Source organism: Sesamum indicum, linkage group LG2 (genome assembly GCF_000512975.1).
Source record: "Sesamum indicum cultivar Zhongzhi No. 13 linkage group LG2, S_indicum_v1.0, whole genome shotgun sequence".
In the NCBI taxonomy this organism is placed as follows: domain Eukaryota; kingdom Viridiplantae; phylum Streptophyta; class Magnoliopsida; order Lamiales; family Pedaliaceae; genus Sesamum; species Sesamum indicum.
In genome coordinates this window covers 16,008,421-16,019,706 of record NC_026146.1, presented here as the reverse complement: position 1 = coordinate 16,019,706, position 11,286 = coordinate 16,008,421, and the positions used below count along the sequence as shown (strand labels likewise).

The 11,286-nt window shown below is 33.9% G+C and overlaps 2 protein-coding genes across 2 annotated transcripts; both read left to right on the top strand.

Moving 5' to 3' along the window:
• LOC105156376 (adenylate isopentenyltransferase-like) lies at positions 682-2,183 on the top strand. Its single transcript, XM_011072490.2, has one exon. The coding sequence runs from the start codon at positions 695-697 to the stop codon at positions 1,649-1,651; it is 957 nt and encodes a 318-aa protein (XP_011070792.1). The 5' UTR covers positions 682-694; the 3' UTR covers positions 1,652-2,183.
• On the top strand, positions 9,123-10,931 carry LOC105156735 (endonuclease 2-like). The gene is made up of 9 exons (XM_011072953.1): positions 9,123-9,239; positions 9,355-9,529; positions 9,658-9,759; positions 9,857-9,912; positions 9,987-10,070; positions 10,169-10,261; positions 10,332-10,399; positions 10,471-10,544; positions 10,625-10,931. Exons 1-9 carry the CDS (start codon positions 9,123-9,125, stop codon positions 10,717-10,719), a joined length of 864 nt encoding a protein of 287 aa, XP_011071255.1. The 3' UTR covers positions 10,720-10,931.

Genomic DNA, 11,286 nt, shown 5'->3' with positions numbered 1-11,286 from the left:
CCTCATCGTTCCACCTCCCACACAGACCAAACAAATATCAAACATCATAGGATTAACATGCTGCATATATAGATGCAAATTACTTCAAACATGTTGGAATGAATGAATGATTATATATATGTATGATGATGTTGTGTTTGATGATCAGAGATGATGACTGAGAGTAATTTGCAGAGAAAATGATGATGGCATGAAGAATGAGCAGAGCTTATATAAGAGTGTGTGTGTGTGGGAAGAGGTAGCTGAGGAGAAATAAGGCGATATCAGGATCACAAGGCACAGAGAGAGAGAGAGAGACACACAGTCGACACAGTCACTCAACTCTCCTCGCGGCGCCATAACATAACAAATAACCAACCCGCGCACCAACCCTTCATCCACTCTTCGTTCTCCTTTTCATCAGGTACCACGACATCTTTACTATCATAACATACATACATACATACATACACTTCTCTCTCCTATATATACATCTCTCTCTATCTCTCTCTAATACGTACGTACATATATAAATCTATATACTTGTTCTCTTTCTTTTTTCCTTATGAGAAGATTATCAGGCTTTCCAACAACTCATCACCTTCCTTACAGAAACCACAACGCCCTTCTCTCCCTCTCCTTTTCAAATAAATCCTCCTCCAGGTGGGCCCGAATGGCGTCCACCACCACAACCGCCTCCTCCAGGTGGGCCCGAATGGCGTCCACCACCACCACCACCTCCGCCTCCGCCTCCGCACGCCGCCAAAAGAAAATCGTCGTCATAATGGGCCCTACCGGCTGCGGAAAGTCCAAACTCTCCGTCGACTTAGCCTCTAGATTCTTCCCTTCATCCGAAATTATCAACTCTGACAAAATCCAAGTCTACCGTGGCCTTGACATCACCACCAACAAAATCCCATTGCCCGACCGCAAGAACGTCCCCCATCATCTCCTCGGCGAGTTCGACTCGTCTGAGTCTCATCCCGAGTTCACCCCCTCCGACTTCCGCTCTTCTGCTTCCTTAACCATTTCACAGATTCTCTCTCGCCGTAAAATACCCTTTATCGTGGGGGGTTCGAACTCCTTCATCTACGCGTTATTGGCTAAGAAATTCAACCCGGAGATAGACGTGTTCAGCGAGTCGAACTCGGAGACAGACTCAGTTTTCTGTAAAGAGCTGAGATACAGCTGTTGTTTCATCTGGGTAGACGTCTCCCCGCCAGTACTAAATCAATACTTGGTGAAACGCGTCGACGAGATGCTCGACTCGGGGATGTTCGAGGAGTTAGCAGAGTATTTCGCAAATCCCGTGTCGGGGTCGGCGAGTCAATGCGGGTTGAAGAAGGCGATCGGAGTGCCAGAGTTCCAGAGATACTTGAAGAGGTTTCAGAATGAACAAGGGGAGGATTGGAGGAGTGAGGATGACGTGGAGAAAAAGATGGCGTACGAGGAGGCCGTGAGGGCCATCAAGGACAACACGTGTCAGCTAGCTAAGAGGCAGCTGGGGAAGATCCTACGGCTGAGGGAGGCGGCCGGATGGGAGTTAAAGAGGGTGGAGGCGACGGAGTCGTTGAGGGCGGCGATGGGCGGGGGGAGGAGGGTGGCGGATATATGGGAAAGACAGGTGGTGGAACCGAGCGTGAAGATTGTGAAGCGGTTCTTGATGGAGTAGGTTTTCCAGCCATATCCACCTCTTCTTCAACAAAGAACAATTCCAATTCCATTTCCACTCCCCTCTCTCTTGTTTGTTAGATTTATTTTTTTTTAAAAAAAAAAGAAGAAGAAAATTTCCCTTTTTTCTGGTGTAAAAATTTCAGATAATTGGGTTTTTTTTTTTAAGGGTGGTGTTGGGGTTATATTTGGGATAATATATATAAATATAGTGGTGGAGGGGCGACCAATTTTGGGGTTAAAATATATTATTTTCTTCGTTTTTGAATTATTTCTGCTAAATAAACAAGAAGGGAGGTAAGAGTTATTTGGTGTGTTTTCGAGGATTGGGGAAATTAAGGAATGAGTCTTAGAATTTTGGTGTTGTGAAGACGAAATGAGAAGAGGGGAAAGGAATAATAAGTTTGACAAAAACTGTTGTCTGCTGCTACAGTGGTACAAGGTTTACCTTTTGTTTTTGTGGCAAGACCATTACCAACTACTGATTTGGTTTGGACAATTGGAATATTAGCGAAAACTTCCTTCTTTTCGCACTCTATTTTTTTCTTTATTACAAATTGACGATATATAGTATCTCGTAAACCTTAAAAAATTTTAATAACTATAATTATCATGATCGGGAAGCCGATTAAAAAAATCTCCATAAATTCAAAAATGTGAAAGAAATATTTGTTTTTACCATCGAACATATTGGATGTGCATGTAAGAAGATGATCAATCACTCGACAAGAAGTAGATGCATTATCAGAAATTTAAATTGCGGCAGAAGATTAATCCCAGGTGCTTTTAACGACTATTTGTTTTAAATTTGATATGAATTATGAGATAATATATATGCACGCATCGTCACTGGGAGAGTTGATATTCGTATTGAAATTCTATTATTTTGAGCCCCTATGCAGATACTTTTTGTTAAGTTTAGCTATTTTATTTTTTCTTCTTTCTCCGCAATCAAACACTATTATGCTTTTTGCATGCCCATGTTGCACAAATTTCTAGTACTTCAAGAAAAACGCAGTTCTTAAGCGTGCCTGACCAAAATTAGATATAAGTTACTCTAATAATTTCTCACACTAAATTACCATAATTATATGTAAGAAGACCACGGTAAATATTAATTAATCATAATCGCATAATGTTATTAACCATGTTTCTGTAAGTAATAATAAAATAATAATTATAGTAAAAAATCATGGTAAAAATTTTGATTATAACTAAAAGAGTAAATTACTACTACCTCCTCTGAGGTTTGACATAATTATAAATACCTCCTTGTTGTTTGAAAATTATCAATACCTACTTAATTTTAACGTTCGTCTAATAATTAGCCCAATTCATTAGGTTTTTTTATCCTTTTTTTTTGTGGTGAATTGATCAAAATGTTCTTGTGGATTAAGAATTATAGTTTAATTTATTTTTAATTTTTTTTAATTTTTTATGGACTAAGTAGATAATTTTTAAAATTTTTCGATCCATCCCATTCGAGTTTTTAAATTTTTTTATTTTTTTTGAAAAATAAAAAATACAATAAGGGCAAAGTTGACAAGTTTATACCTCCATCTAAAAGTTACATAATTTTACCAAATATCAGATGTACTTGTAATTTTTCAAATAATGAGGTGATATTCATAATTATGTCAAATCACAGGGGAGGCCGTTGTAATTTACCCTAACTAAAATCATAGCAGATAAGTAGTCATAGTTAAATTTAACTTTCGTCTAACCACAGTAAATAGTATTGATTTTGTTTATGAATTTTAAGTTACTTTCATTATTTATAAAAGTAGGAAATAATCATTTATGTTTTGAACATAACTCAATTATTTCTTGATTTACATAATAAAATATTAATATAATGTTTTTGCATATATAAGTGTAAAAATTGTTGTAATGATGTTGAAAAGAAAAATTGAGTGAGATTGGGAAGATTTAGGGTAGGTGCTCCAATCCACAGTAGCTGAGACAGAGCAGGTGGAGTGAATGTGGTTTGAGACATAAATAAATAAATCAGAGCAGGAAGGAAGAGTGGTCCCTGATGCTATAGTGTTTGTGTGTTCCCTGCTGCTCTGTCCCACCAACATGCCTTATTTTCATGCTTTTGTCAGCAAACCCTCTTCTCCTCCTCGTCACATCAAAATTACTCCCACAACAACACATTCCTTCCATTTTTTTATGTCGAATTCTGGTAAAATGTAAAATTAACAACCATAATCTCAAACTTCAACTTTACCATATAAACAAAGCCTCCTCATTGTTTGTAATTACAACTTTGTAAAATCCTTATTCAAATCGAATCAAATTAATTACAAAATAAATGTAATATACTTTTCATGTGATTGATCATTTTTCTAAATTGCAGACCAACAAATAATTGCACTTGATACATAATTAGTTCAAATTCGACCAAATTCAATTAGGTTAGACAGCCATATATTTAGCAGCGTTATTGTAAATCTCGTTATGAAAAACTTAATCTTGGATTGTCGCCTTTTTGAACTCTCAACCAAATCAAAGCACTTGAAGTTGAGGGTATAGATTTATACATGAAAGACATGATCATAAACCATTGATGCTAGAACTCTTACTATGTGGGAAGCTTCCATGGCTTTATATATATCACCTCCTCAACTATTGTGCTGAATATTAAACTAATGAAGTTGTGTTAATCAAATTACATAATTTAGCTGAAACGATGGATCCATGAGGTAATTAAAGTGAGTGTTAATGGATAAGTTTTAGGGTTTATATTGTGTAAAAAAAACTAAGGCTTAATTATATTAACCGCCGGCCCATGCATGATGTGGGATGATGTTTCGGTTATATTTCTTTAAGGTTTGTGTTAGGAAGGGGACCATTTAATGTTGTCCAAATCTTATCTCCTTCGATGAGATTGCCTTCCCAGAGCAGAATACCCTATTGGATGAAATAGATTTGACAATCATAATTAATTATTAATGGTTCGGATCATCTAAATATGTATGTATGTATCTCAAATTTTCATTTATGATCTATTGACTATAATTTTATTGGGTATGGACTAATTAAAATCGTGATAAATAATTATTATTAATCATGATTAAATAAAAACCAAGTAAAAAACTTAAATTATCCATCATGAAAATTATTTTTATGATGACTATTTGTCATAATAAATGTTTTTGCTATGATCTTTAAATATTCATGACAAATATTTTAACCACACTCACAAGAATCACAGTCAACAACCGTTATGTAATCATGATCATTAATGACTATCACTATAACTATTTATTTTTGACATCACTAATATATTGTATTTGTTTAAGTGATATTACAAGTGGTTAGTAATCACAGACACAGAGACTATTTCATCAAACAATAAATGTCTTGAAATGAATTATTTCTTAAGAGTACATACATAAATAATAATAACTTTAGTTTCATCTGATTATCTCGTAATCGGCTAAATTAAAGCTCGATTTAAACTAGGACTGCCCGGTGCAGCATGTTGTCTCACTAAACCATGCACTATACAGTGCAAAACCGTAACACTCCAACAAATGAACATACTAAATTCAGTTTCATCAATTATTTATCTCAAATTAATATTTCTACTTATATTGATCTACTTCATATATATACATATCTATTTATACGTACTTTTGTACACACAATACATATATATATATATATATATATATATATAAATGTATAACTAGCACAATGACCTAGTCGTTAAATATCTAATTTTTCACTTCAATATAGTCGTGAGTTTGATTTTCACTAAACACGTAGAGCTCGTTATTTTATACGAGTGTATTTTACATTGAAAGTGGCTAGCCTGTACCACTTGATTCAAACAAGATTGAACTTGACATATTTGATATTCCGGAATTGATAACTTCACGATGACCATTTTGGATCATAATCTCGATAAATTTACTGAAATGAATATTTTTTTTTGTCAATCAGGATCCAATAATGGGTTAGCCATAAATAGATTTTATGTAAGTAACTCAACTTTATAATTCAACATTACAATATATCTAAACATATTTAAAATTTTTATACAAATAACAAAATAAAAGATAATTTTAAATTTGAAAAATCCGAACTGCATTAAATCATCGACATGTCGATTGGGAAGTGCATGGTGATGGTCAAATTTCTCATTATAGTGTCGTGGTGGGGGTAAAAGTTCCGTCCATCTCAGGAAGCTGTGATCCCATTCCGGCCCCCCCTCCGAAAAGGACCAGTTTCCATATTAACACCGAGAACAACTTTCAGAGACGATCTTTGTACTCAAATTCTCTTTTTCTTTTGGAGTGGGGACCCGACCAGATTGGATTTTTACTTCAAATTCTTACTATTTTGTGAACGTATTTAACATATACATATTACGAGTATAAATTTTTCTTCAAATAAATAAACAACTAATCTATATAAATGCAACGTGTATTTACTAATTATGATACAAAATGCAGTAGAATTTACTCTAGAAAATTCGATCGGGGAACCTGATCCTTAGGACAGAACTTAATTTCATAAAAAATTGTTCATTAGAAAATCCGAGTATTTTGTCGGTGTCTTTTTGTTCGGAATACCGACTTGGAATGATTGACGATCAGCTTCATCGACAGAGGAGAACTATCATTGAGGTGCAATGCATATAGATACAGGAAATAATGGACATATTGAGTCCCAATCATAGGGTGGGATCACTAAAAAAACTTTAGGTATTTATAAGCCCAACAGCTCATGTATGACTAAAGAGTCGATAGATTCTGCTCGTGTTTAATATGGCCACTCGCCACTCTGCATCGGTTTCCCTTATCTCGTGTGCAAACTTCTTTTTCTGGGAAAATGAAAATAATAATAATAATAATAAAGAAACCTTTGAATATTGAGACGATGGATATTGTGATTTTCAATTTGATGATGAAATCCTTAGTCCAGATTCTTTGTTTGTGTTATTAGATGGAATTTGAGTCACAATGTGAGAAAAACATGATAAATATTAAAAAGTCTCGTTGATCGACAGGTCTTTAATAGTCCAATCAACTCAAAAAAAAGAGGGGTGTCAAATAGGTAAAGTCTAATAAAATTGAATAGTAACTCTCGTAAAAAAATTGTTCTAATGATATTCACAAAATTTATATGGACAACGTTACCTTTTAGCAAGATGTTTATCGTATGAAGGACATGCATAATGAAAATAACTATTATATCCTTATTAATATTTCTAAATATTATTATAAACCTGTGGACTTACTTATTTGGCTGGATATAGCTTTCTTTCTTTCTTTTTTTTTTTTTAATCTTTATTTATTTAATTGTGTGCAGAATTTGATTAATCTTGTATTTGAGTGATGGGGGGTCGAGCTTGAAATCATTGTTATGAGCGTAGGGGGGCCAAAAGTTTGTAAGTCTGACGGAAAGGAATAATAATCACATGATATGCGCAGGTGGGGATAGAAAAGGGCATAGGGCTGGTTTTTGAAGCATGTGTATAGATAGATATATAGGTTCCTGTTTCTGGAAAGAAATGAAAAGACATATTACAGCACAAAGGCCCTCATGGATAAGCTAACTTGGTTTTTAACATTTGTCCAATTTTGGGCCATCCCATTCCGAATGTTTTTTTTTTTTTAAATTATATTTTATCTTCTATTTTATTTAATATATACATATTATGTGGGTAATTTTTATTTAAATAAAATGTATAGTGTCATCTTTATACACTTAATGCATGAATATTAAATAAAATAAAAAAATACAATAAAATTTAAAATAAAAATTTAATCTGATCTCGACCCTCTTATCTTAATGTTAAATAATTGCTTACTTGAACCAATGAACCAATAATGTTACCCTATTACTAGCAAATATGACAGGTATATTTGGAATGTATATCATATTTTTCGAGTTAGTACGAATTTAACATGTTTCAAGGCATGTTGGTGTAAATTACAATTCTTCTTTGAATTGTTTTTTTGTTTTAAAAAATATCGATAAATTCTATTGTGGAAATTCATTAAAAACTAAACTATTGTGGCCAATACTGAATTTTATGAGAATTAGATATGAGCTTTCCAATTATTTTTTTTCGAATTTTATTGTTTCTGCACCATCAGTAATACGGCTGTCTGGTTAATGTTTTTTGAGATTTTTTTCTTTTTTGGTAAATTTGCAATTTTGCAAGTTATTATTCCAGATATTTTTTTTAGTTTTTATGATTCTATAAGGTGCTATGATTATTCATATGTTGTCTTCAATTTTTTTAATTAGTTATTAAGTTGGCACGAGCAGTGATATGTTTATCCTCATATTACAAATTGAGTTTAGTTTGAATTATCTATTTTTTTAGTAATTTATAGCTTCTTATATTTCTCATAGTCTGCTATGGAATGATGGATATATTACACAGCAAAGAGGAAAACAGAGACAAAAAATATTAAGCTGCAATTTAATATCATCGTTAATTATATGTATATATTAAGTGACAACGTTATTTATTATGTCACAATAATAAATTTTTATAATTTTAATAGTGACTATTATTTTGTAAAAGTTGTTTTTAGCAAAAGTTGGTGACAAAAATCATCACGAGAGATCATTAATGGCACAAATAATGATGATTCACCGACAACAAATAATTATTATCATTATATTGATGCTGTCATTATAAATGTATCACTTAATTATCTGCAGTAATAATTTTGTGTACGAATTTTTCTCTTATAATTATATAGTGACAAAATCGTTACTTAGTAATATTTTAAGTGATAACTTTAAAATTATCATTAATGTTATATTTTGTTGTAGTATTAGTTCTTTTAAATGAAACTTCTTTGGTGAATCGTTGACATGTTGAGTTATACTATGTGACATAAAATATAATAAGTTCCTCTTTTTTTTTTTCCTCCTCTCCTTTTGATGGAAACAATTAAGCTTTGCATATTTAGACTTGTAATTAATGTAAATGTATATTACTCAGTAATTTATTAGGACCTCATTAGGACACATTTAGTCCCGAGCTTCATACATATATTGGGCTGTTGTCCTCACATATTTCCGACAAGACTTGTCATATTTCTTCTTAAATTTTCGTCCTACCTCCGCCCTATAAATTTGGTGTTTGTCGACTTTTCAGGCCCAAAAAACGTAATATAAAGCTTAGAGAAGTTAAAAAGGTAATAGTAGTATGATATTCAACTTTAACCTCATTATGTAGTTGAATATCATAATTAATTGTAATTTTCCCTCCTTATCAGTATGATCATCATCCATCCCATCCAAAATTCTTACCAAGGAATACTTTATTAAAAACAAATTAACTTTATTCTTTCCGAACTGTTAAAACTCCGATAGTCTATAGTTTATCCAACCATATATATATATTCACTTAAAGCATTTCAGTAATTCTTGATAAAACACACACACACACATACGCGCACACAACACTACTGATGATATAGGATTAATAAAGAATTATGAGAACTGTTACACTCCTAGATTTGCTATTGCCATTGTCACTTGTAATTGTAATAATTCCATTTGCGTATGGTTGGGGATATGATGGCCATATAGCCATTTGCAGAATAGCTCAGGCTTGTTTCTCTATCTTCTTTCTTGATTTCTGCTAGCCCTTTCATCCTTAATCTTCATCCCGCAAATCGTCTTGCATGACAAAATCATATATGTATATATTCTAACACGTGACAGGCACGCCTGAGCAGCATTGCAGCAGAAGCTGTAAAAAAACTGCTGCCGGCTTCTGCACATGATGATCTAGGACGGTTGTGCCCGTGGGCTGACAGAATCAAGTTTCGGTATCGCTGGTCTTCCGACCTTCATTTTGTCAACACCCCTGATGATGTTTGCACCTACAATTATACCAGTTGAGTCTCTTGATTGTGCCATAGGTTTATGTATACCAGGTTGTGGTTTTTTTCTTACAAAAAGAAAGGTTTACTCGTTTTCATTATGGTTTGATGTAAAATGCTGCATTAATGTTAGAATTTACAGGGGATTGCAATGGTAGAAATGGAGCAAAGGGCAGGTGCCTGACGGGAGCAATCAACAATTACACTACCCAGCTTCTGAGCTACCGCAATAAAAAGCCCAGATGTAGATATATATATCTTTTTATTTGATCAGGATTAAGAATGTTACTCATCATTTCTGTGTGTTCTGATGCTTGTTATGTACATTACAACATTCCCAGATAATCTCACAGAAGCACTTCTGTTCCTGTCCCATTTCCTAGGAGACATTCATCAGGTATTCTACTGATGGATAATTATACCTGATTATTAATTTCAGTTAATCAAGATTGAGAATGAATTTGTATGCAGCCATTGCATGTTGGATTTGCCACAGATATGGGAGGAAACAGAATTAAAGTGACTTGGTTCAACACAAGAAGAGTCCTGCACCAGGTAAGAACGTCAAAATGTAGATTTTGTGCCCGTCCCTTCTTACAACCTTAGTGTGGAAAACCATCCAACTTTTATATATCGTTTATGCCATATTGCAGGTCTGGGACACTGATGTAATCAAGAGAGATGAAGGAGGATTCAACCCATCAAATGTAGACCAGTTGGTCAGGAACATTCAACTGAAAATAAAGGTTTGTAGTATCATTTAAAAGCTGTCAAATGCTATATTAGCATAATCCTATGTGTACTTTTGTTTGACAGAGCAAATGGGCAAATCAAGTTAATGCATGGGAGACCTGCGGTGGTCATCAGAAAACATGCCCGAATATGTATGTTATTCAACAAATTTGAACCTTGAACTAAAACCTGACGTTTATAAATAATCATGTCTAAATTTCAGGTATGCAGCCGAGAGTATTAAAGCGGCTTGTCAATGGGCTTACAAGGGGGTGCACCCTGGTTCAGTTCTCAAAGGTGGTTCTTCTACTACATTAATTCAGTTTAATTGTTTTTATATATGATATTCTTCAAACAAAGATGCAATGTTCTTGCAGACGAATACTATCAGACGCGGTTACCTGTCGTGGAAATGCGACTAGCACAAGCAGGGATACGTCTCGCGGCAACTCTTAATCGGATACTTACATGAGCCCGCTGCAGAATGTTCTTGAGACCTAACCACTTCCATACAGACAGACAACAGAAGCTGGTTCCGAAATTTGGTTCCTGATTTTTGTTGCAGAATTATGAGATGCTATTACTGTTGAAATTTGTGTTCCTCCTTTGAAAATAAATGGTTGTCTCGGGCACATACGATCTCAAGATGTAACAGAAATGCTCCCGCAGTTGATTTCACGTTTCTTTCATGTAATGAGGATACAGGTCGCATCAAAACAATGCTTTTTCTCCATCCTATAATACTTCCACTCGTCCAAGACTTCAAGAAACATGTTTCTGAAAAGAAAGAAATACTTATCGACTTGGAATTACTTACAAAGTATACCAACAGCTAAAAACTCATTGAACCTCTCCAATGCGTATTCTCCCGGAGTGAATTTCATATTGCATATGTTATTTCATTTTACATATTCGTTCCACGAGGATAAAGATTACATTATCAATTTTATCTAAGAAAAAATCTATACACATGCCTACATATATGTAAATAGGAATAGAGATGCAACAGATGCCTTAGAAAATTCGTTCAGTATTCCCC